Below are 26,665 nucleotides of genomic sequence, written 5' to 3' on the forward strand. Positions count from 1 at the left end.
TAAATACCTTGCCCGAGGTCATACAGCTTTTGAATTTTGGAAACAGGTTTTCAAATTCTACTGGAACTCAGAGCAAGTCTTTCTGACACTGTGTACATTTGGATCTGCTCTATAGCCTTTCCTGTGTCCTAGCTAAGGAAATGCAAAAGGTGACAAGCTGATTATTATCACAGAGCAGGGTTCTTCTCAGGCATGGCTACAGAACATTGGTTTAACAGCCATTCACTGAAGTGTATTAGGCTCAAGCTAAGGATACTGGTGCACTATAAAAGTTCTATTTTCAAAGGCTCAGTGTTCTAAATGCGCTGAAATCAACAACTCCACTGTGGGACCCAGTGAGGCTTCTCTCTCTGGGATAGAAGGCAAAGAACATCATTGGGAGGAACCACGGTTTCTTACTTCTTACTATGTATTGGGCACTGTGTTCAGCCTTTTCTTTTTTTTTACTAGAGGTTTTATTTTGTCTGGGTTTTTTCCTTTTTTAAATTTTATTTTTATTAGCACATGTTTGAAGTACATAATAATTACGTTTCTCATGGGGAGTTGGTACATAGACAAAAAACACCTTAATTCTTTTTATATCCCCTTGCCTCCACCTCTTGGTCCCCTTCCATTTTGTAGAAGATTTATCTCCCTGTTTCCTATTATCTTTTATCTTGCTCTTTATTTATATTTTGGTATTTTCATATAAGAGAAATCATGCTATATTTAGCCTTGTGTGTCTGATTTATCTTATGTAATATTGTGGCCTCAGGGTGCATACATTTTCCTACAAATGACTGAAGTTTTATCCTTCTTCATGGCAGAATAGTACTCCAGTGCATATATGTGGATTTCAATGAATCTTCACAACAACTCGTTGAAGTAGGTACTATGACTGCCAGTTTGCAGATGAAGACTCTAGGGCTCAAAATGGGTAAATCATTTTCCCAGCAGGTAAGAGGCAGCAGAGTCCAGACTGCAAGTTGCCTTGTCTGGCTCTAAGGGATAGTCCCACCGAAGCAAGGACTCCTTGGGTGGAGCAAAAGGTCTTTGCACTATATTCATCTCAACATAGCCATGAAAAGTTTAGTCCCTCATTGAGGAAAGGGGAGGAAGCATGAAAGCTAATTATGAGAAAGGGCTTTGTTGACACCAGCAAGGAGACTGCCTCTCCAAAACAAAAGCAAATTGCCTGCCAAAGCTTGGGTTGTTCTCTTTTCCTCTTGGCACAGGTTGCCTTTCCTTCTGATGAACAGATTTTCCCCCTTTGTTAAAAAATTTTTTTGGCCTAATAATAATTGAAAATGAAGACTAATATTTGCAGAGACTGAAAGATATTCTCCTGCCTGTTCCTTGGCCCTTTTGAAGTTCTCTTGTTTGTGGACTTTATTTTTAAATTCACCACAATAGCTTGGCATTCCAGGATCTCAGTAGCAAGAATGCACAGAGCCAGTTATTCTCGCCTTTCCCTCCTCTCAGCAGCCAAAAGATAAGAGTGCTCCAAGAGAAACAGTCACTCCAAGGTTATTGCTGAAGGAAATATTTGCGAGATCCGGGAGGTGAGACACAAGGAGACTACACAAGGAAGCAAGGAGGACCCAGAGAGATTGTTGCTGAAGTCTCGCTTTGCTCCTGGGTTCACAGAACTTCTAATAAGGAACACTGAGTCCAGCAACGAAAATACAAGGAAGAGGACTCTCACTGAGCCTTCTCTAGTCCCCAAGAGGCTGATGTTAAGTGTCCTTTGAAGAGATCAGGGAAGTCCTGGCTTTATTTGAACTGTCCTGGGTGAAGCTTAGTTCCTTCTCTCCAATGATCCTCATCCATATCTGCTGTCAAGTTCTCCATATGTACACAAATACAACCATAGAGAGACATTATTTTTCTTTGTGAACAATGGCATCAAAAAACAAACTCTCTGGAAACTACTACTAGTGATAGAAGTGAAGAGAAATGGGAAGATCTTAAGAAAGTGATGATTCTGAGCCAGATATAAAAATGTTTATTGATGGGGGATTACTATGTCATAATGGTGGTGATAAATATGGAGCTTCAGAAAGGTCTAGTAAGGTACCCCTCAGACAAATCCAAGTTCTTATGGATTTAGATAAGCAGAAGTCCTGATTAATGGAAAATTCCAGCAAACCAAATTTTAGCTTGCAGGGTGATAAACCTATCTGTCACCGATATGGATCTTTTTCCAAAGCCCTTGATCTCTAACTTCCCGGCCCTAAATCTAAGTAGTGCGAGATGCCACTTCCTCAGATTTCCTTTTTATTATAAATTCTAGACTCTTGCCATGCACCTAAAGAAGATCATGTGCATTCAAGTTCAGCTATTTACCAGATTATTTTCTGAACTGTGTGTATGACTACTATCAGATTCAAAATGCGCTTTAGGATTTAGCTTTTGGGGAGTAAATGCTATCACAAATATCCATTCACTGCAATACCCAATTTTTTTTTTTTTTACCTGTTTGTTGTGAATAGTTATTCTATTCCAGCAGGATGACATATTAGATTGGTAAGCTGTTTCCATAATTATAAATAGCATTATGAACATATTGAAGTAGAGCATTTTTTTTCTTTTAGTTTATTTCCTTGGGGTTATGCTGGGTCAGAATATGAAAAGTTTTATAACTCTTCACACATATTTCCAGATTGTCCTCTAGGCAAGCGGAACTAATTTATATTCTTTCTAGAAACACCGTTTCCTCACAGCCTTGCCAAGGGAAGTTTTATAATTTCTATTTATCATTTCGATTGATTGTTGATAGTTTGATAAGGTTATGATGTCTTGAAGTTGCCTTTTCTTTGTTCTCTTTTAATTGCTAAGAAGTTTGTACTTTTCCATGGAATGGTTTTACTGTCTTTTATTTCCTCACATGTAAAGTAACTTGCCTGTTTATTTTCCTTGCGCACTCATGAAGCCAAATCTTCTAACGGACCTCCTCTTTCTGCATCCATTCTTTATTCTTTTTAGACAGGCATCTGTTATCAGCATGCTGATCTTGACATTCTCCTCATTTTAAGGTGTAGCTTTCTATTACATTTTGTTGTACAAAGGATTTTTTAAACTTTTATATATTTGAATCTATTCATCTTGTCTCTAATGACATCTTTCATTTAAGAGACACATATTTATCTTCCATCCATAGCTGGGATAAATAGGCTATTTCACTGGTTACTTTCTGGATAGTATCTGCTATGTAAGTTAATTATTTTCTAAATTGATAGCTAAAATTCCTAAAATTTACTAATGAGATTGATAGCTTTCCCCAGTTCAGTGTTGCTTCCAGTGTCTGAAATAGCTTGAGCTTGTTCCTAGAATCTCTTTTTTAATTTCACAGTTTAACCTTTAAACACATTATCATAAGTTTTCAATATTTTTCACTGTATAAGGGACTTTCTACTATCATTGGTTAAGGTTAAATCCACTATCATTGCCTTTGAGATTCTGACCCACTTCTTCCAGATATTGCACTATGAATTCAATAAGTTCTGTAAAATATCCCATGCTGATTATAATCATAGTGCTTCACATCTGTATGTTAACTTAGGGAGAATTCCTAAATTAAAGCAGAAGATAGCTATGCATTTATTTATATATTAATTTCTCTTAAGAGATTTTTATAATTTTCTTTGACTAAGTTTGCATACTCAAATATTATATTAATAGTCAAATGTTTCCACTCACTTTGTCATACTTATGATAAATACTTCAGACTTCTAAAGATTGTATTCTTATATCTGGTAATCTGAACAAGTATTTTGAAGACAACTCTATGCAATATAACAGCCATTGTTGAATTCCTATAATCTTGTATTTTGTAATTCTGTATCCTTCTTAATGTTTTTTTATTATTTTTTATTCTCTTTCAAAAAAGATTGTATTCTTCTTAGGTGGTAAAGGCTTCTCAGAAGGTGCACTCTTCCTAGTGAAAGCAGAGTCAATTCTGAATTGTCCATTTTATTTTACTCAATCAGTAAATAGGAAGTGTTTGGTGGATTTTCCAAACTCTGCTTGTGATATAGTATAACAAAGGGAAAGAAGATAGCCCTAGACTGAGAACTGAAGAAAACTGAATAGAACTCTACTTTTGTCATGTGTACAATCCCAGAAGCAATGGGTTTGGGAGTCAGATGCCTGTTTGACCTTGGGTAAGGGAGCCTAATTACTTTGTCAGCTTTCTTGGTGGTAAAACTGGGTCAATAAACAGTACCTATCTCATGAGGTCATTATAAATAATAACATAATTCATGTAATGGAGTTAATGAATATAATACATAATACTCAATAAATATTACCTATTATATTTGTTCTTGTTAACAGTGACATAATATCTTTCCTAAGTTTTATATTCTTCATTGGTAAGACAAGAAAAATAAGGCTAACCTCACAATTTGTGAGGAGTACATGTGAACACTACACATTCTAAAGTTCTATGCAAAGTGGAAAAATGGAAAGAAATCTCATCGAGCAATCCTAGGTACAGAAAACCAAGAAAAGAAATCCAGAAAATAATATATTTTGACTTTGAAATACATACACTTTTGTAACTTTTTCTCCCAATAAATGTATTCACCATTTTCTCCCTCCTGCTAATATCAAAATGAATTTGATATTAGCACAAAACAAGTAAGAGTGGAGGGAGCCAACCAAGAGGTGTAACTACTTGGAGTTAGCAATTCGTAGCAGGCTTATAGGCAGAGAGGCTCAAAATTATACAACTGACCTTCCCAACTGCACCCATCATTCCGGTTATGACAGAAGTGGCGTAATAAATGTTGAAATGCATGTGTGTGGTGGTGATAAAGAGTGAGGAGAAATTCCATCAGGATTTTTCTTCACAAATGTCATCTCTTCCCTGGACCTCTCCTAGTCCTTCTTACCTTGCTTGAGATCTTTAACTGCGATGTGCCTTTCCCATCTTCAGTACTGAAGAAAGATCTTTCCCTTTTGACTGATCTGTCCTTTCTGTTTTTAAACTAATCCAATGTCTGATATCCTGAACAAATCTTCACCTGAACTGGTGGTTCTCAAACAGTGTGTATCAGAATTTCCCGGGTTAGAGGGCTTAAAAAAAAAAAACAAAGAATTCTGGCCCAAATCTCAACTCTCATTCAGTAGATCTAAGTATGACTTTATAATTTTCATTCCTAACAGTTCTTTGGCGATACTACGGCTGCTAAGCTTGGAGTGACATTTTGAGAACGACTAAATAAACCCACTGTCTCCAACTTTTCTGCTTCCTTTCCTTAGCCAACTTCTTTTTCTACATTTTTAATGTTTAAATGTCTCTTTGAAACATTCATTTTGAATGCTGAAAGAATTGTACAGCAATAATCATGGCATTACAATTAGTAAAAATAAAATGAGCCCTCCTACATTGCCAGTGGGAATGTAAAATAGTGTAGTTGCTTTGCAAAAAAGCAATTCCCTAAAAAGTTAAATGTAAACTTATCATATGGCCCAGAAATTCTGCTCCTAAAGATATACCAAAAATATCTGAACATATTTGTATGAAAACTTGTATATGATCTTTCATAATAGTAACATTCACTATAGTCAAAAAGTAGAAACAACTCAAATGTCTATTAATAGATGAATTGGTAGACAGAATGTGGAATATCAATACAATGAAATATTATTTTAGAATAAAAAGGAATGAAGCATTGAAACATGCTACTACATGGATGAACTTTTAAGACATCACACTGACATAAAAGCACACATTTTGTATGATTCCACTCATATGAAGTCTACAGACCAGGCAATTCTATATAGATAGAAAGTAGATGGGGGGGTTGAGGTGAGAATAGTGAATGACTGTCAATGGCCATGAGGGCTACTTTAAGCTGACAAAAATGTTCTAGAACTGGGTTGTGATAATGAATGCTATAAATTTACTGAATGTCTTCATAATGTACTCTTAAAATGGGAATTTATGATGTGTAAGGCTGGTTAATGCACATTTATGATGTGTATTCCTTCCTTATGCATTTTCCTTAGACCATTAAGCAATCCACTTTCGTATCCATCAGCTTACTAAACTTGCTTTATTTGAGTGTGATTCCAAACTGCCAAAGCTATTTGCACTCATCTCTTTATTTTCCATGGTGGCGCTATATTCACAGATTTCTCCTTCTACCCCATCAGCAGCTTCTGCTTCCTTTGTTGGCTCCTCTTCCTCATCCTACCCCTTGCCCAAGTGTTTCATAAATGTCCTCCTGAAAGTCCCACTTGTATACGTCACTAACTTCAACTACAGCACATCCACATTTTAACATTTTCTCCACCAAAGCAGCTCCCTTTCTCAACTGCCTCATCTACATCCACAGTATTCTCCATATCTTCAGGACTCAGAGTTATTTTGGTTTATCTTCTGTTTTTCCACCAACCTCTAATTATCAAGGTTTCTCACCGAGCGTGGTGGTGCACGCCTATAATCCCAGCACTCAGGAGGCTGAGGCAGGAGGATTGCCATGAGCTCGAGGCCAGGCGGGTCTACATAGTGAGCTCAAGGCCAGCCTGAACTGCCTAGTGAGACCCTGTCTCAAAAAGAAAAAAAAAGGTTTCTCTACTTATTCCTTAAAAGGTGTCATGTGTTCGTGAGTAAATAATCTCAACAGACAATGCACATAGCAAGCAATACCGATATTAAATAAACACATGAAAAATGTTCAAATTGGAGCAATCAAAGGATCCAAATTAAATAACAGGTACCATTTATACCTATTGCATTGCAAAAAGAAAATTTTCAATGATGGCAAAGTTTTAGGGAGATTTGTATCCTCATATATTTCTAAGGGCAGTGTAAAATGCGTTCTGGGCGAAGCGGTTTGGTGAAATCTCTGAAAACTGTAAGAATGTTCATTTTCTCTGAACTAATAACCCAACTCCAGCTACTTACTTTTAATGAGATAATTCAAACTGAGAAAAAGATTATATCTATAGCTGTTTCTGCAGCACTGCTCTATAATGACAAGAAATTGGAAAAAACCTAATTATCCAAAAATTTTGGAACAATTAAGCAAATTAAAGCACATTAAACTGGTGAACTATTATACAGCCATTAAAAATTGTAACTACTGAGGAAGCCTACATAGCAACATGAAAAACTATTTATCAAGTAATGCTTAGTGGGAGGGGGATCAGGACACACAAAATACATCTACATAGTTATTGTTGTCATTCCCAAAAGAATTTCTGTACCTATAAATAAAGCTGATAGGGAAATGAAAATAATTTTCACAACAAACTTTTTTCCTACCAAAATATCACATATATTTATCTATCCCTTCTGCTCTTTTTCTATCCTACCTCTACTTCCCCAATCCAGACCACACTCTTTCATGTCTGATCAGTGCCTACACTGGTCTTCCTTCAATCCTTGCAGTCTGCAAATGCTGCCAAGTTACCTACAGTACCATGTTTATCACGGCACTTAACTGATCAGTTTTATACTAATACATAATCATGTAAAAGTTATACATATTCATGAGGTTCTGTGTAATGTCAATGCATGTATACATTGTATAACATATGAATCAAGTTAACATACCTATTTCTTCAAATATTTACCATTTTTATGGTGAAAATTTGAAAAATTCTTTCTTCTAGCTTTCTGAAATGTACAGTTCATTATAGCTGCCTATGGGCACCATACTGTGCAATAGTAACCTGGAGCTTCTTACTCCTATCAAACTGTAACTTAGTAGCCATTGCTGATTGGAAAGTTTTAGCTCTTCCCATGTTTGTAATCCTAGCTAGTTCTCAAGGTGTACCTATTTTGTCTCAAGGCTTTCCTAGGTACCTTATCTGCTGTTACTGCTTTTGATACTCGTGTTCCTCCTCTTCAGCATCACAATTAGCATTTATTGTTGCTTTATGGTGTCAAATTTTAAGGAATAACATATATTAACTCATTTAATCCTCACAATTTACCCCATGTTGCAAATAAGGAAAGAGAGAAAGATGAAAAGGGGAGGGAGAGAAGAAGGGAGAAAGGGAGGAGGAAGGGAGGAATAGCAGGAAGGGAAGTACTTGTCAAGCTGACATTGACTAGTGAATAGAAGAACCTGTTCTTGAATTCATAGGATTAATTCCAAGGTACCAGAGTTTAACCAGTAGGATGGATTCCTCTCTTGGGGACCACTACAAAGTGGCTCTGAGCAGGATTTAATATTAACCCACTGGCTTTCCGTGTTTACTTGTGAGTTGTCTGAAGCTTAGCACCTTGTCTGACAAGATAAGGCCACAGCTGAAGACGAATGGCTCCAACCTCAATTAACTATGAGGAGACTGCAGCTACAGGCCCCACACTCCTACAATAAACACCAACCTAAAGATAAGGTAGTTCTCCTGATAGACATAATTTACTACTTCGGAAAATTCTCCCAAGGTCCTGTGAGATTCCCATGTTTTCTTGAGTATCCTCCTCCTTTGTTTGAAAACCAAATAAATACGGGCTGCCCAGAGCAGTCTTTGGCTAACTCAGAGAACACTGAAGCTGTAAGGGAGTTAGTCCCTCCTGGAGCCCTGAAATCATTGCCATTGTCTGTGTTTATTTAAGCCTTCACCGTCCACTCGCTTGGGAGATTGCGGGCCTAATCAGCCTGCAATAACTTAGGGTTATTTATCCCGGTTGTCAATATTCCTCCAAAATACCCTGGTGTTTCCTCTTTAGGCCTTCCCTCCTGTAACTTCCAACATTCAGTTTTCTTACCCTCCAATAAATCTATACAAAAGACAAGAATACTTGTCATTTATTGATCCCTTAGCACGTGCCAGGTACTCACTGTTGGAAGCCTATATTTGACAGGGTATTATCTTCTGGTAAGCCATGTAAGCAAAAGCTGAGTTCAAACCTGGGCTATGTTTCCTAGCTGTGAGACCTTGGGTAGATTACTTAGCCTCTTTGAAGCTCAGATTCCAGTAGCGATCCCAGGACCAGCTGCATCAGCACGAGCCATGGAGCTGTCAGAAATGCAGATTTTGAACTCCACTACATACCTACTGAATCAGTCTCTGACTGTGGGGTGTAACTAACTCTCCAGGTGTTTCAACAAGCTCTCCAGGTGTTTCTGTTGATTCTGAGACCTACTGCCCTAGTGTAATAAAGCCTACCTGGCAGAATTGGTGGGAAGATAAAACATAACCTAATATGTGTAACAAGTTTCAGGGCAAGTACGTTGTTTTGCAAGTGGCAGTGTATCATTCCTGTTGTTGAAATGTGTACTGGTTATACTTCTCTGCTTGTTATGTGGGCAAGCACTGTGCCTCCCCCTACTTTTTTCCTAATATATCCCATCTGGTATAGAAAAAGATAGTATATACGCTGGGTTTTTCATAAAATCTTCCTTCACTGACAAGTCTATCACAGGACCCTTTCGAAGGACTGTCTCTGAAGTTAGACCTCGTAGGTCTAGTTCATACTAGCAGTGGAATTTTAGGTAAGTAAATGTTTGTGTACATGCCTCAGTCGCTTTGTCACAGGGAAAGAAAATAGTACCAACACCATAAGTCACAGTGATGAATAGCTGCATATAAAATGCTTTGGATGGTGCCTAGTACAAACAGGTAAGCTCACGAAATGTTAGTTGGCATTATTGCTTTTATGTCTTTTCACCCATTCAGTGGTGAATAGATTCTGTTTCTTCATTTGGCAAGCAAATGATAAAAACCTCTTGAGCAATTTCTCTGTGTTAGGCACAGAGAATAAGGTTCTGTCCAAGACATGATCTCCTCTCTTGAAGATCTTGATCTAATGCAGGAAATTTAGTGGAAACCCATAAATGAAGTGTTTTCTTACAAATCCTAATTGAAGCAGGAATAAGGGGGAAAGCAGGAATTTTGGAGCCAGACAAGTAAGTGTCCAAAACCTAGCTCTATCACTTATCTGGGTGACCTCAGAAACGAATTGTTGTGAAGAACAAATGAGATTTTCAGGATAGAAAGACCCTGCTCCAGTCTAGTAACTAGCATTTTGTAGATGATTCATGAATATAGGTTTCCACTCCTCTCTCATTACTAGCCAGAAAGAAGTTTCCAAGACTTAGGAGTCAGAAAAAGTGAGAGAAATTCCTGAATATGCTGTGAAATCAGAAGGGATAATGTAGACATCCTAGAAAGAACCCTGAACGCTTCAGGATTCAGGAGATTCAGACTGTATTCCTCTTTCAGTGTCTTCAACATGGAGAACAGAGGCACAATTTGGATCCTTTCCCTTGTCCCCTTATTTACTCTGGAGATTTCAGGAAGAGGCAATACAATTTAGGGGCCTCTTGTATCATTTGGGCTGAAAATAACTGACTTAAAGATTATCAGGGAGTCCGTACGAGCAGGTCTAGCCAGGCTGATACAGAGCAACCCAGAAGAAGATGATTCAAGAATCATCTACATCTCTCCGTGCCTCATCTCTAGAGAACACGAATGCCGTTGCTGTGACCTCCACATTACAGGGATACACTCCCTATCCTGCACGGTTTTTCCTTAAGGCCTATGCCCAAGAAGCTTTTTTCTCTATTCCAAATCTCCAGGAGTTGTCATCATGATCTGTCCCCAGAATTATTTTTTTGCAGCGCTATACTGGGGATTAAAACCAAGTCCCTCACACTGGGCTAAATCCCTAGCCTTTTATTGCTATTATTATTTTTAATTTGAGACAGGGTCTCACCAAGTCGCTAAGTTGCCCAGGCAATACTCAAACTTGGGATCTTCTTGTTTCAGCCTCCCAAAGTGGTGGGATTGTCCCCAGATTTTTAATAAGCAGACTTTAAGCCCTCAATTAACTGTATTAAAAGGAAGGTGGCAAAAGCCAATAAGTAATTTCTAACAACTCAAGCAAAGGCACAGCTGCAGCTGGAGAGTCCTTCTTCTTTTCTACAAGCCGCATCTTCCCCATGGTCACTGGAGAGAGAGGCACGGTTTATGCTTTTTCATTCCTTTTTAAGCCCATTCTGGTCCCACATGACCTTTGACCAGTGCAGTGCTGTCTGAGACCTCTATGCTGGTGGATACAATGTCCCACACAATACTGCCTAACTAGAGTACATTTCAAAATGTTGTAGCAGTCAGTTGGGTCTATACCCAAATGTCTAAGAGGCAGGCTGGATTACATCTGTGTTAACAAGTCCTTGATATGGATACCAGATCAGTTTCTTCAAAGGAAACTAAGTTAACTGAAGACCTTAGTAATTTCTATAGAAACCTCAGAGGCACCAATTTCTCCCAACTCTCTGAGCCATCACTTACCTCCCCGACTGGCCAGTCTTCTTGTTTGCTGTTATTGGTTTCCATTTGTCCCCAGGAAATTCCTGCAAAGCAAAGTTCTAATAAGTTAGGTAGCTCTGAACAACCAGGTATCGAGATGGTTTCAAATAAGACAAGCTATCGGGAGCCTGTGCCTGGCTAGTCCTCGAGCTGGTACCATGTACTGTCCTGGGAAGGCTACAGAAATGTGCGCCTGGAAGCCTGCCTTCCTGCCAGGATGCCTGCTGAGCTGCTGCAGGCATGCTGAGAGCCTGGACACTGGCAGTTTCTAGAAAGAGCTCTTTCTGTCTGCCCCTTCCAAACCATATTTAAAACCCATTTAACATATTTGCTATTTGCTCTGGCTCTTGCCTGCATCGAGCATCAAGGGAAGGAGGTCTTTTTGTTCGTTCTAGTGGATGAACCTGCTCATTCTTCCTACCTCTGCCAATACAAAAAGCATCTTCTTGGAAGCTCTGGCCTTGGGGGTGTGTGTGGGAAGGGTCACAGGCAAAGGCTCCTGCTGCAGCAACCCTCTCCCAGGGTGCGCAAAGGGAGAGGGAGCGTAGACCAGCCAGCATTCTTTCCTTCCAGGCCGAGCCATGTGTGCCATTTATACAAATGTTCTCACCTTCCCATTCTAGCTCTAAACGGAATGAAATTTTTCCTTTCAGATTCTTCCTGATTTTCCAGCCTTCGCCATCTACCTAGAGACTCAGAGCTGAGCCCAAAAGGAAGGCATAGGGTTTCCTAAACCTCACTGATCTCCCATACTCCATTTCTCCAATGTTGCTATTATTAGTTCCATTCAAAATTTCATTACCTTTACCTCAGTAGCACCTTTTGGGGAGCGCTGGTGCAGGGGAATGCACATAGGTCTTTGTTTGTTGTTGTTGCTATTGTTTTACATATTTTGTAGCACGGTAGTAAGGATTAAACCCAGAGCTTTTTCACTGAGCTATATTCCCCGCTGTTTTAAAAAGTTTTAAAATCTCTGTTAGTACACATTTGCAGTGCATGTTTACACTCCTTGTGTGGCGTTGGTATACATACACAGCACACCTTAATTCACTTTACTGATCTTCGTCCCCTTCCCTCTGCCTTCCTTCATCACTCAATCCCCTTCCCATTTGAAAAAGATCCACCTTCCTCCTTCCAGTTATCTAACTCATATTTTGCTTTTTCTTTATGTTTTGGAGACAGGGTCTCACTAAGTCATTAAGTTGCCAAGCCTGAACTCCAACTTGAGCTCTTGCTGCCTCAGCCTCCCAGAGTGCTGGTATTATAGGCGTGTGCTACCACACCTGGCTAGCTGTGTTATTTGAGAGTTCTGTCACTTTCCTGTACCTCAGTTTCCATCTGGAAAATAAGGATTATGCTACCTACTCTTGCTGGGTTACCAGTACTGAGGAACGAATGAGATGTGCAGAGAGAACTCTTTGCACAATGCTTAGCACAGAGAAGGTTCTGGATCTTAGTAGCCATGGAAAAGGTGAAGTTTATTTCCTGGTTCCAATTTTCACAGGACCAAAGTAGTCCCTACATGTATCTGGGACATCAGAGTAGCTCTAGCCACCTGTACTTCAGATTTTGCCTCGATGCCCTTGTGACACATCCTTGCCCACAAAGACACCATGACTCGTTTAGCCACAGTGGGAGCCAGGATTTCCTGGCCATGCCCTGTCTAGCCCTGTGGAAGTGCTCAGAAAATAGCAGTGGCCAAACTAAACAATGTCCTCTACCCACTGCTAACTGCCTTTCCGTATTTCGTTTCAGTTTACTTTTTGTCCTGAGCCACATAGGTTCCTGTAAATGGCCTGTGCCTTTGAACCGAAGAAACCGTTATCACCATGTTTGGTGGTAGATGGGGATTATGCGGGAACTTGCTTCCCCAGTGGAAGGGATACTACTAGAAGGCATCCTGCCACACTGGAGAGAGTCTGGGCTTTGGAAGCAGCTGATGGAGAGGCAGTAGAACAAACTCAGGTGTTTGGCTGCCATAACTAGAGGGTAAAGCTTCAAATCCCGCACCGATCCTTCACTAGATGTACAGCTTCTCTTTACTCTCATTTATATAGCAGTAGATATGTGGCGCTAAGAGTATCTGTTTCTTGACTGCCTGAGAACTCAATGAGTTTTTACATCTCATGCGCCTAGAATATACGTGGTGTTTAGTGGACATCCAAATGTCAGTTACTGCTGTGGTATCCAAATATTGGCTCTGTCATTTGTAAGATGTGTGGGCACTCTGAGCCTCAGTCTCCCCTACTGTAAACTGAGGTTCCTATTATAATTTGTCTCAGACAGTGAAATAATCTATGTGTATAAAAATAACCAGCATGGGCTGGGGATATAGCTTAGCGGCACAAGTGCCTGCCTGGCAAGCACAAGGTCCTGAGTTCAATTCCCAGTACAAAAAAAAAAAAAAAAAAAAAACCAGCATAAAATATAGGGGATATGAATGTGTGCTGATTTCAGTTCGAACAGCAGTGAAGAGGAAAAAATTAGCTCCTCAACCTTCTCCAGGAGCAGAAGGAACAGGATCTCAGCCACATGTCAGAAAGCTGCTGTCAGAGATACCTTAGTCATCAGAACTATTGCATCTGAATCCACAAGTTTCCCCCAGGTCTCGCAGGGTTAGGCTGCAGGGTACCAGTAGTAGGGTAGACATGCGCATGCAGTTGCTCCTAGGCAGCCAACCTCAGGTCTCAGCAGACCTGCTTAGCCAGTCTAATAGGCATTCGGAACCCAACATGGCCCTCCCTCCAAGCACAAAAGGAAGGTCCTGGTATAGGCTCAGGTTCACCTGCACTGCTGCTGCCAGTTGCTTCTGTCTGCTATTTGCACCGCCTTCCCTTACACAGTTGCTGGGCCTGGGCTGGCACCTCTGCAGCCACCATCTCACATCCTCTTCATCCTCAGTCCCCTTTCTTTATTATCTACGTGTGAGTCCTTTCAACTAAAATTTATCAAGCTAAGTCAAAATCTCCCTTTACCTTAAAAGATAATAGCTTATTTATAAGATAATTACTATCTGACAGGCACTGTTCTAGGGGCCTTACACATCCATCATATAATCCTCACAACCAATTTATGGTAGGTGTTGATATTACCCTCATTTTTTTAGATAGAAAGGGTTAGGCACTAAAAGTTCTGGAGAAGTAATTAGAACCCAGGCAGTTTGGTTGTAGCTTCAGTGCCTGTTAACCATTATCCTGTATTTCCCCTCCATTTTTCAACATGGTATATTAAAACACCCCCAAAATTTGAAAATGTTTAGGCCCATATACCCACCATCTACCTTCTACAATTAACATTTTGCTATAAACTAAAAAGTCACCAAATGAAGTCACTCAATGTAGAGGAAATAAATAACCTACTTGACCCAACGTTTATTATGGAAATTAAATTTGTAATTATAAACCTTCCCAGAGAGAAAATTCCAGGCTTAAATGGCATCAGTGATAAATTATACCAGATATTTAGGGAATAATACTAAATTCTTTGTGAAAATATATGAGAAAAGTATACTTCTTGACTCATTTCTTAAGGCCAGCACTGTCCTCGTAGAAAAGACAGACAAAGATATTACAAGAAACCTACAGACTAAAATTCCTGATAATCATAGATACAAAAATCCTTAACAAAATACTGACAATTCAAATGTAGTAACATGTAAAAAGGATGTAACATTCATGATCAAATAGGATTTATCTTGGCAATGCCAGGCTAGGGATTATTTCAAATACCAATCAATATCAATCACCATGTGAATAGAAGAGAAAAGTTACATGTTCTTATCTCAATAGCTATAGAAAAAGCATTTGAAAAAAAGTCCAAAATGCACTCCAAAAACACTCTTAAAAAGACCTCTCAGGTATTAAGACTAAAAGAATATTTCTTCACCAGGTGTGGTGGCACACACCTGTAATCCCAGCTACTCAGGAGATTGAGATAGGAAGATTGTAAGTTCAAGGCTGTCTGGTGAATTTTACAAGACCCTACCTCAAAACAAAATAAAAAGAGATGGTGATGTATTTCAGTGCTTGCCCTAGCATGTGTGATGTGTCCTGGGTTTAATCCCTAGGATACAAAGAGGAAAGGAAGGAAGGAAAGGGGGAAGTGAATGAGGCGGGGGGAGATTGTAGCTATGATCAAATGTAACACTGAATGATTACGAAGCAACACTGTCTGCTCTCACCACTTTTTCTGAAATGATGGTAGCCCTAGACAGTGCAGTGAAGCTCCCCTCTCTCCCAGGAAAGGGCACACAGAGTGGGAAGGAAGACGTAAAATTCTTTCTGTTCACAGATAACATGATTGCTTATGTACATATCTTTTATAATCTACCGAAATGCTAGAACTAATCAGTGCATTTGGCAAGGTTGCAGGATGCCAGACCAGTATACAAAGTTCAACTGTCTTTCTACATAGTGATTACAAAGAATTTTAACTTGACATTAAAAAACAATACGTTTATAATAGCATCAAAACATGAAATCTTAGGGATAAGTAAGTATGTCAAAGTATATGTAAGATTTATATGCTGAAAATGATAAAAAAAAAAGCTGTCAGCATACTTCAAAAATACTTTGGCATACATATTAAATAATTTTATATTCACTTACAATATATTTATGGAAAAATGTCTCCCCAGATGTGTACAAATACGGATGGTACATTTGTTAATTTTTGTCAGATACACCTGTGTAACCAGAAACTTTATCAAGGGCATGCTCTCAGGCCATGTTCCAGCCAATCTCTGTGCTGCTTGTCATTGGCAAGTATTGCATTTTTCCCCCACAGGTATATAGCCTTTTGAGATCTCCATAGAAAAGGAATTGTAGAGTATGTACTCTTTTACATAAAGTGGCTTTCACTTCCAAAGTTTCTTCTGGCAAATAAAATATATTGAGCAATTTCAAACACTAAGTCATTTCCGAAGTGTCCACCTGTGAAACAACAGTCCAATACACCAGTTCATTTCTGGGTTGAGTTCAGTTGCCAAAAGGCGGCACTAGGGATGCCATGGGGAAGGGAACTGACAGTGAGGGAGCAAAGACATAAGGTGTCCTCCCAGAAGTACACTGGGAAAAGGCAGGAGCTAGTGTTACGGTGATAGATCATAACCGGGGCATGACAGCAGCCAGTCTAAACCTGAGTCTCCAGCTGACAAAGGTTGGAGAAGAGGGGGAAGATTTGTCTTTGAGAAAAGAAAAAGACAAATGAGGTCTCTGAAAGCAAAATCTAGGGGAATATTTGCAAATTTTATATCTTCAAATAGTTTCTAAACAGGAAATGGAAGACAATAAGTGCTGGTTTGCATCATGCACTGACCTGGCACACTATATGTAAGATCTCATTTGATCCTCATAACTGATCCGTGAGGCTCCCATGTCGCTCTTCAACTTTAGAGATAAGGTAATAAGACTGTTCTAAGTACTGGCTACTTATGGGGTAAACATTAGCTTTTCTTTTAAAAATCATATAATTTCAAATTGTGGTAGTTGAATGCTTAATGTCACTTAGATACCAATTTTGCAATCAGGATAGAAAACCCAGTTCTGTTCATTCAACAAAGCAAAAGTTACTTTTATCTAATTTAAAGATGCACAGGTGCATTGTACTTTCTGAGACTAAGTGTTTTGCTCAAGATCACTAAGCCACCGCCTGAGAGAGACAAAATGATAATTATTACATTTTCGAATGACTTACCTATCTTTCTCCTCACAAGGAGACTAATAAACTCAGCCACCCCATGGATCAAGTCCTCACCTGCACCGTTGGCTTCCTGGATTTCCAAGCGTTGCCAGGTGCCAAGCTGCTCTCCTCGAGGGTACTGTGCTGAGGATTATGACAGCAAGCTGCACACCGCATGCACTGGTGGTGGTGGCACCTGCAGTTGTAGCACTTTGCCATCATATTTCTTTTTAACAAGCTGGGGCAGATTTCTCCGGAACAATAAATGCAAGAGTCATGGACCATAGCTCCCTGAACACTGCAGGAGTAAGAGCAGGTCCTGCGGCAATCAAAATCACTGCAGTGCAGTGGCTTGCAGCATAGAGAATTTTCTAGACCTTTGCTTACAAAGCATTCTGAGTAAGTGGGAGTTTCTGACTGAAGGGGTGACATGGAATGATACGATTGGTCTGTGGCATGATATGGTTGGTCTGTGGAATAATATGATTGGTCAACAGGATGGCACCTTAATTCCCTGTAGCTGGAGTTCATTGACTGGAAGTTTTGGTCTATAGGTTTTGGTCTCTGAGTGAAAGTCTTATTACTATGAGTGGTTAAACCTGGCAAATGAGATGTGGATAAGGATTTGCTGCTCTCTTCAAAGAACTTTCTTCTGTCTGCAAAGGGCAAGAGGGTGGTTTCCTCCCCAGCTTGGGTAATAGAAGCCTTCAGTTCTTTGTTGTCACTTGGGCTGGAAGAGCCTTCCATGGGTAGTGCCACATGTGGGGGTAGGTTATGCTCCGGAGACCATCCTCGATGACCTCCACGGATACCATGGTAAACATTTCCTCTTTCAGAGTCTGAGATGGATGGGTCAGATGCTTTCCACCAGGTGTTCAAGCCCACAGAGGACTGGCCAGGCCTCTGACCAAGGCTTATTTGTCCCTCCAAGCCTGTCCTAGATTCATGGCTCTCAGAACCTTGGCTAAGGCACTCTGAAGACCTAGCCCTGAATATCATGCTTTTGTTGAAAAGCTTATCTCTGGGGCTAGGGAGATTTTTATATGAAGATAGAAGAGATGAGTTAGAGGCAGGAAGAGGAGGATTTTCTGGAAGCTCTTGGGTCTCTTCCACTGGCTCCTGAGTGTCACACAGCTGTGACAAGGGACCCTTGCTCTTCTGAAGCTGGGCCTTCCTCCTCTGAATTTCATTACGCAGATTGGTAGCAAAACGTTCACTCTTCCTTCGGTTTTGGACTGAGCGGCCCCGGGGGCCTCCGCTTCGCCTGCCGCCCATCCGACTGCACTCCTTGGGTTCACTGTCTCCTTCCTCCGTTACGTCTGTGCTGCCAGCTACTTTGCTAGCTGAAGAACAGTCTTTGGTTTGTTGAAAGAGAGCACAAGAGGCAGCAGGCTGCTGCCTGGCCAAGTCACCAGCTGTTCCGCTTGCTCTGTTTGGGTCCAGGAATCCTCTTTCTGGCGGGCATCCATCAGCCTCTCCATGTGGAGAACTTCTTTGGCTCTGGGGTCCTGAACTCAAAGGCCTGTCGTCCGTTGGCCTGGTCTTTCTTTCTCTGCTGGGCTGATCCTGGGACCCTCCTGTAGGGGGACAGGGGCTTGTCTTCCCTTTGTGGCTGCTGTGCAAAGGGGACAGAGTCCACTGGTGTGCATCCTGCCCCGCTGGGCATTCCATCCCCTTGCTACCTCTGGGATCCAGGTGCACATGTTGTAGGTGGGATGCCAGTAGCTGCTCAGGGGCACTGTGGCGATGCCCTGTGGGTCCTGTGAGGAGTTGAGGGCTGCCAAAGGGAGGAGCCTTAGTTAGCTCTGCTGGTGTCTCATTGATTTCAGCTCCGCTGGAATCTCTGCTAGAAGCTTTGTCACAGGTTTGGAGAGAAGCCTCCATGAGGAGATGCTCAGAGCCCTGCTGGCTAGATTCAGGAGGCTGGCTGAGCTCACAGTTCTGATGCTCCTTGCCTGTTACATGGTCCTGCCCACTGAGGCAGTAGAACCTGTGAGGGTTCTTCAGGGATAAGACTGTGTCTAAGCTTGTTTTCTCCTTCTGTTGCAAGGAGTCCACAGGCTCAGATGCCCTGTACTGCTCTCCATTGAGGAGTTGGGCTTTGGAGGCCTGGAGGCTGTCCCGCCTCACTGGAGGCTGCGGTGGGCCTCTGACTGTCTTGGCAGACCCTGAGTGGTAGTTCCCCTGTGAGTGCGATGACATCTGGGAGTTGGGGGTCAGGCGGCCAGTGTGGGTATGCTGGTTGCCTCCTGAGGTCTCAGACCCATTAGCCCGGGCATTGGGAGCCTTAGCTGGCCCCAAGCCTTGTGTGATACAGTCCGCAGGGGCTGCCTCCTCTGGCCTGAGGGAAAGAGCACAGTCAGAGGCATTTGAGCTGGCTGAGAAGGAGCTGTAGGCTGAGTCACGCTGGTTAGGATACATGTTCTGCTCAATGGGCAAGAGATGGCCCTCAAGGGTGGCTTGGCCTGGTTGTTCCAGGCTCTCCATGCTGCCAATGGAGCTGCTTTTCTCAGTGCTGCAGTGCCGGGAGAGAGAACACCACTGCACACACACGTCACTGTAAGACAAAAGGAACACAGGTTAATTGCCAAGCCACTAGATCCCTTTCACACCCTGACTTGCCCTCCCATGGAAGAAACCCAAACAACCCAGAGGCACCCATCAATAAGGCAAGAAAGGGAGAAAGTGTCATGGGGAAGGATGGATACTGGGGTACCGCAGGGACATGGTAAACATGACAAAGACTGCAAGTAAGAAAATGCCATGGGAATTATGCACCACTGCCCTGTCATCAAAGGGTTGGAATTGCTTCTAGGTTGTCACTGTCTGCTGGGAGTCAGCATGTGGCTCTCTGCCAGGAGAGACAGTCACAGAATATCAGCATTAGACAGGGGTCCTAAAGGGTTGACTCAATTTCAGCCAGATCATTTCATAAATCAATGATTCTCCACCTGAAATGTGCATCAGCATTACACGGAAGGCTTCTTATAACACAAGCCACCAAGCTTTATCCTGGAGTAGTGATGGCGAACCTTTTAGAGTTTCCAAAGATTAAAACCAGTCTGCTGCAACATGCATGCCATTGGTGCACCACTACTGCCTACAGAGTTTTAGGTCCAGTTGGATCCTGAACATATGTACTTCTAACTTCCCACATGCTGCTGGGCCCAGCTGCTGGTCGCAGGGCCCTGCTTTTGAGAATCACTGGTGTCCGTAAAGTAAGACCTGCAAAAGGAAGTGAGTTTGAAGAAGTAATTTTCCCAAGTTCGCTCAGCTTGAACTAGTGACACAGACAGGTTGGGAATTGAGGCATTCCCCGATTCTGTTCTTTTCTTAGGGCCTTGAGCATGCTAGCTTAAGTGCGCTACCTCTGAGCTACACCTCCAGCCTCTCCCCCACTTTTTGTTGACAGTAGCAACCCTCACTATTTGTTGAAGACCTACAATGTGTCAAGAACTTTAACTGATAGGGGCTGGGGATTTAGCTTAGCAGCAAAGCGCCTGCCTGGCAAGCGCAAGGTCGTGAGTTCGGTTCCTGGTACCGGAGAAAAACCAAAAAAAAAAAAAAAGAACTTTAACTGGAAGGGAAGATCATTATTGTGACTGTACAACTGAGAATACTGAAGCTTAGGTAAAATCAACTGAGAAGTGAACTATTATACAGAAGAAGAAGGGCTGGAATTTGGACCCAGGCCTGCATGGATCCAATGTTTTAGCTTTTTTCTGATATCAAATTTTAAATAGGAATAATAGTGAAATCTGTGTCCGAGAGTTTCTGTGTTGATAAAATCAGATAATACATGTAAAGCCCTTATCACAGTGAGGCACCCAGCAGGGGCTCACTGCATGGTAGAGGCTACTGTCTTGATTGTTCTTAGTGTTAGCAGCACAAATATTGACTACCAATATTGATATTGCAATGGCCTCTACCTACCCATGCTTCCCACATCTCCCTCAGCAAAGGCCAACCAGGGAGACAAAGAGCAGATACAATCTCGAATTTTAAGTACCATTTCTCACACACATAGCTAAAGTGAGCCAAGTCATGCCAGTAACTCCCTCTGACTGGAACTTTGGAGGTGTCAGGATGCTTTCAGAAAGGCCATAGTCCGAAGAGCTACAGCTGAGCTGCAGTGTGACAGCAGCCCTCCAGATCTTCAGGTCAGCATCCTTTATTTCTTGCTCCCTGCCTTTCCCCTTAGGCATTCTGCTCACTTGTGCTCTGGACTAAGAATTCACCAACTGATTTTTGGCAACAGAACCTGGTGCTGACTCTACCACCCTTCCTGCTGGAAAAAAAAAAACCACACCTCCTCTCAAATAGGAGCCCAGTTCAGACTGTGTTTCTGTGTATTCTTCTAGAATAAAACCACCTCTCCCTGAGCCTCTGGCATCCAATGCTAAATAAAGTCACTGAGTCAGAGCAAACTCAGTCCTTAGTTTCCCTAAGTCTCTCCCAAGAAATCCCTTCTTGGAGGGAAGATCTGGTTGTGGAAAGGAACATGCAGCCAAGAGCAGCACACTGGCTGGCTCCGAGCTTGTCAAAAAAAGTTGTCTACCTCTTGGACAGCTGTTTCAACAATAAATAACACTGAGGTCCCTGAATAGAGTGATCTTCCTTGCATGTAGACCCTGTTCTTCATGGAGGTCTGTATTTTGGAGGGTTTGACCTTGTAAAATAGAGCTGATAAACACTGGATGAAGTCCCCAGTGAGTGCTGTAGACAGAAGACATAACCAGGATGAAACTCTGGTGGTCCTCTTGTATTAAGGGAACAGGGATATGGAAAGAATTAGGAAAAGAGACAGAGAAAGAGCAGCTAAGGAAACAGGATGAGAAGGAGGACAGTGTGATGTCCTGTAAGTGAAATGAGGTATTTCAAGAAAACACTGTCCATCAGAAAAGGGACAGGCTCAAAGTCACAGAGAGTTAGCAGGAAAGTAAAATAAGAGCACAGGTAATCTGGACTCCCACGTCATTTTCAGTTCTACCACGGTTGGCTCTAAAATATCCATCAGGGACCAGAGAAGAAGAGGAGGAGTGGCCAGGCCCTTCAGCTCACCTTGAGGAGAAGGCTCCAGACTTACCCAGTGTTGCAACCTGAATGCCAGGATAAGCTGAAGGCTTCAGAAGGAAAATGCATGGTGGTGGCCGCTTCAGGGCATCCCTCCAGGAGCTTGGCCACATGCCATGAGTGCGGCCTACTGACAAGGGCGTTTCTCCTACAGCAAGAAAGGGACAGGAAGTTAGCTTAAGGAACCAGGGCTGAAATCACTTCCCGGGCAGTTTCCGCTCCCACCCCTTCTTTCCTTTCAGTGAGGTGGAACATCTTGCAAGGAACTGGTATGGGACTCTGAGGGCCCCCCCAGCTCTCAGTACTCAGGTCCCCTTCATCCCAGGGGCAATCCCTGGAGATACAGAATATCAGCTTCACAGGGCTATTTTCCTCATAGGAGTACCCTTACACATATAGTAATGCTAGAGACAGAGCAGATATCAGTAAGTATCTGTGGAAGAAAAGAGAGTGGCTGTCCAATATATACTGAGCCTGCCTTCACTTCTGCTTGAGAAAAAAAATCAATTTAGCAAATTTCCAAGTTTTCTTTGAGAGAGAAAGGAAGAAGTGATTGAATAAGTTAACACTGGGCTGTGAAATCTCAAGTTTTTATGCATTTGTTCAATAGGCATTTGTTGTACGTGTACTAGGTACTGTGTACATGTGGCTCTAGGGTACCAACATGAGTCAAACACAATCTGTCCTCGAGGATTTACAGGTTCATTAAAGGGACAGAGGTAATCCAAGTAAAGCATGATAAAGGCACTGAGTGAGTGAAGGACAAGATGAGCGTGCAGATGAGACACGAGTTCGCAGCCACAGTGGTATCAGGGAGTCCTGACTTCCGTGAGGGGGAAAAAGAACAGAGGGATGAATGGCACCGTGCTAGGTTTACAGAGAGCTTGGCTATAAAGCAGGTCAGCGGTGAGTAAAAGGTAATAGGTTTGAGGCCAAGTCCCCCAATGCACGCTGGCGCTGGAGGCTCTGGTCCCAACTCCTGCACTGAGTGACTCATGCAGATTTCATCTCTGTCCCCAAGCATGCTTCATGCAAATAGACGCCACTCTTGCAAGTGGGGAAGAGCACACGTGGGGCACAGATAATGCCAGGGGATAAGATATGACTGATGGGACAGAGAAGAGGAGGGAGAAGGAAGGAGGAAGAATAAGAGAGGGAAAGAGCATAAAGGGAATGGGGAGAGGGAGTGTAAAGGAGGGAGAGGAGAGGGAAACGGACAGGGGGAGGGAGAGATAGAGAGAGAGAGAGGAAGAGCAGGAGAGAGAGAGAGAGATAGGCAGGCAAATGTTTGAGATAAGAGAGAAATGACAGAGGGGAAAAACAAATGACAGAAAGAGAAAACCTTGAGAGATTATAGAGAAATATATAGTATAGTGAATTGGATGACACAGATGAATGTCAGAGTAAGAGAAAGAGGAGCTAAGTAGATGATAGATCAATAGACGAGAGAATATTTACTAGTTTATTCACCCATTCTTTACTAATTTATTCCCAGTTACTGTGCCAGGCTCCATACGAGGCACCGATGATTCAAATTTGAATAAGATGAAGGCTCCTCTTTTCAACAAGCTTGATGTACAACGGGATAAATCAGTTCTCCCCCTCCCAGGGCAGTGTCAGATAGTGTCAACCTGGAGGATTCTATTCCAGCTGGAAATGTCCCTCACCCCAATGGAATGACAGAAGATCCCAGGGCTACAAGGCAGTCCTATTTCAGTCCTGAGGCGCATAGGGTTGCTAGGGATACAAAGATTGAATAGTAACAAGTCAGACACAGATAAGAAGATACAGGAGGAAGGGCGGGGAAAGCTGTTGGCCAAAGTTCAGAGCCACAGATCAGCAGTAGTGGCTAAGAATTATGGGGAGGAAGGCCAGCAGAGGCTCTCACCTTTGCAATCACATGGAATTTAAGAGTGGCTAATAATTAGGCTAACGTTGAAAGAAAGGGGACTTGGGGACTGTACTTGCTTCAGAATCTCACATACAAATCCCTGCCTTGCAGCTGAGAGATTTCTCCAGCTGCTCTTACCTGGTAGTCATGTGCTCAACAACTGCCTATGAATGAAGCACCTCCTGATAGTGGAGTCCTGTGTTACTAGTTCTATGGAGCATGTATATCTACCATCTCCTATGCCCCGAAGCATTGAAAGTGAAGTAGGAACAGGACACCTGTCCTATTTCAGGTTCTTCTTCCACCTCCAGGATTCCCGAAGCTCTTCTGAGTCCTGGGTTCAAAGTGTGGGGAATCAGCCACAATATCACCTGCTCCCCAACTGTACAAGCCCACCCTGAGTTCTACGGACTCTTCTCTTATGCTGTGTCTATGTTTTTGCTTCTCTCTCTGTCTCTTCTTCCCTCCTTTCTTCTCTCTCCCTCTTGCCCTTCCCCCCCCCCCGTCTCTCTCTTCATTCTCACTGTGACCCTTACATAGTATTACACCTCTCCTCCCAGAATCCACCACTGCCACTTCTTGTTCTAGTCCAGGCCCTTGGTATTTTACGTTCAAAATACTGTATCTGTCCTCCAGCCAATCTCCTCTTGTTCCACTTCTAGTCACTGCTTTTAGATCCTATCACATTCAGCACCAACTGAGCGGGAAGCACTCGCTTACTTACGAATCTTCTCTGTCTCCCTAATTCTTACCCTGTCTTCTCTCAAATATAAAATGGAAAGGCTGCCTCAAAGCCTCCTGCAAACTATTTTACCCACCTAACTCCCTCTCTCATGTCTGCTCTAGTCACACCCTACAGCTGGCTCTCCCCTTTCTGACTGCGTTTTTAACATAACCTAGCACAGCCTCTGGAATTGGACCATTTTTGTTTGTATCCAAACTCTAACACTTATTAGCTTCTGTTGCTTCAGGCAAGTGACTGCATTTCTTAGGCTCCTAGCTTTCACGGCAGTAAAATGGGGATAAGAGTATCTACCTAATAGGGTTCTTGAAAAAAATTAAATAAAACAATGCACATCAGATGTTTAAACCTGGGTCTGGCCAGCCCTCAACCGAAAAGTTGTTACTATGACTGTTCTCCTGCCAGAATGCCCCCCGCCCTTGGTTAACCTAAATCCTACCTCTTCCTTAAAGTATTGTGAAAATGCCATCGCCTCCAGGGAACTTGTCCTGAATAATCTAACCACCACAGTTTAACCTATAATAATATGAACTTTTTTACTGCTCACCCTCATTTCATGTATGACAGTCTTATCTTGCCACCCGTACCAAGCTAGTAAGTAATGAGACAAAAACAAGTGAGAACAATCTCGCTTCCAATTCTAACTCTATCATTTTAGAAGTGTGATAGTCACTTAGACAGCTGAGGTTTGGTTGTCTTACCTAAGAAAGGGAATGCTAGTTTTGACCTGGCTATGTTATTGCAGGGATTAAAGACAGTATTATTCAAAGCATCTGGGAAACCGTCTGGTCCACAGCCAGTGGCCAGGAATAGTAGGTACTGTAATAACACTTATTGCCTCAAATTTGTCAAAAGCACCTCCTCCCCACCAAGTTAGGTATGGCTGTGATCCCAGACAGATGGAGGATCATGAGTTTGAGGCCAGCCTGGGCAGTTTAGTGAGACACTGTGCAAACAAAAAACAAATGAACAAAAAAAAGACTAAATCCACCCAGTACCAAGGTACTACTCCTTTGCTGCACTTTGAAAGGTAGCTTACAAGGTACCCCTCATTCTCTTTCTCTCTCTCTCTCTAGGATCTCTCCAGAAATAGGAAACAATCCCACTCTAAAGGAGACACTAGGACAAAAGTGAAAGTCTGGGAGGAGGAAAATTCCGACAGATAGAACTGGAGCCAGAGATAGACATTTCTAACCCTAGTTTGGCAAGGGAGAGCAAATTCTATAGGGTTTCATACTTAGTCTAGTATTACTCCTAATTGCCCTAGATGTGGAGCCCATTCACACGTGTGCCGAAGTCCCAGCATGTGACTTGCAAGTCCCTTCTCTGCGGTGCAGATTCTTCTCCTCTTTGGGGTGGGGCTGGGGACGGAACCTCAACTAGGTAATACCTCCGTCCCTGAGCCACACTGCCCCACACATTTAAGTTACAAATGGGGAAGGTGACCATCTCTTTTTAAAAAAATTATGGTGTAGATTAAATCTAGCCCCATGAGTGAAATCAACTGGCAGAGTGCTAGACACAGATACCTTATAAACTTAAAACAAAAAACCCAACAGGGGCCATTTATTGAGCACTTCAGATGTGCCAGACACTAATCACTTAGCATGCATTAGCTGCCTTATTACTCCAACCTAATGCAGTAAGACCTGTTATTGCCCCCACTTTACACGTGAAGAAACAGACAGAGAAAACTTCAGTGATTTGCCAAGAGCACAGCGCTAGTAACCCACTGAGTTCAGAGGAGACTCAGATCTCCAGCTCTTTCTAGGATACCACATGCCCGGTCCTCCCTCAAAGGGTCTGTCTCAGGAAGCATGTGTATCTGAGGCTTGCCACAGCCATTCCCTCAATAAGCAGTCAGAAAAGAGAGGTGTAGTAGTCCTAGAAACAACCCCATCCTTAGGCAGTGGGGAAGGGAGATGATGAGGAATAAGCGGAGGAGCCATTCCAGCCGTGATCCACACAGTCCAGACCCAAGAGTGGAGGCAGTGACCCCAGGAGATACCCCTTCTCGCTCACTG

At 42.3% G+C, this 26,665-nt stretch overlaps 1 protein-coding gene across 1 annotated transcript in view; it reads right to left on the reverse strand.

Annotated features, from left to right (window-relative positions):
• The window catches only part of Shroom4 (shroom family member 4), a 236,020-nt gene that overhangs the window by 20,871 nt on the left and 188,484 nt on the right, over positions 1-26,665 (reverse strand). Inside the window, exons 3-5 of the mRNA XM_013508168.1 lie at positions 22,022-22,156; positions 17,011-19,492; positions 11,239-11,300 (exon numbers count right to left, since the gene is read on the reverse strand). Of these exons, the coding sequence (XP_013363622.1) occupies positions 11,239-11,300; positions 17,011-19,492; positions 22,022-22,156 (2,679 nt within the window). The remainder of the gene's footprint in view (positions 1-11,238; positions 11,301-17,010; positions 19,493-22,021; positions 22,157-26,665) is intronic.

The sequence above is a fragment of the Chinchilla lanigera genome, unplaced genomic scaffold, assembly GCF_000276665.1.
Source record: "Chinchilla lanigera isolate Chin_1 unplaced genomic scaffold, ChiLan1.0 scaffold00142, whole genome shotgun sequence".
Taxonomy (NCBI): Eukaryota; Metazoa; Chordata; class Mammalia; order Rodentia; family Chinchillidae; genus Chinchilla; species Chinchilla lanigera.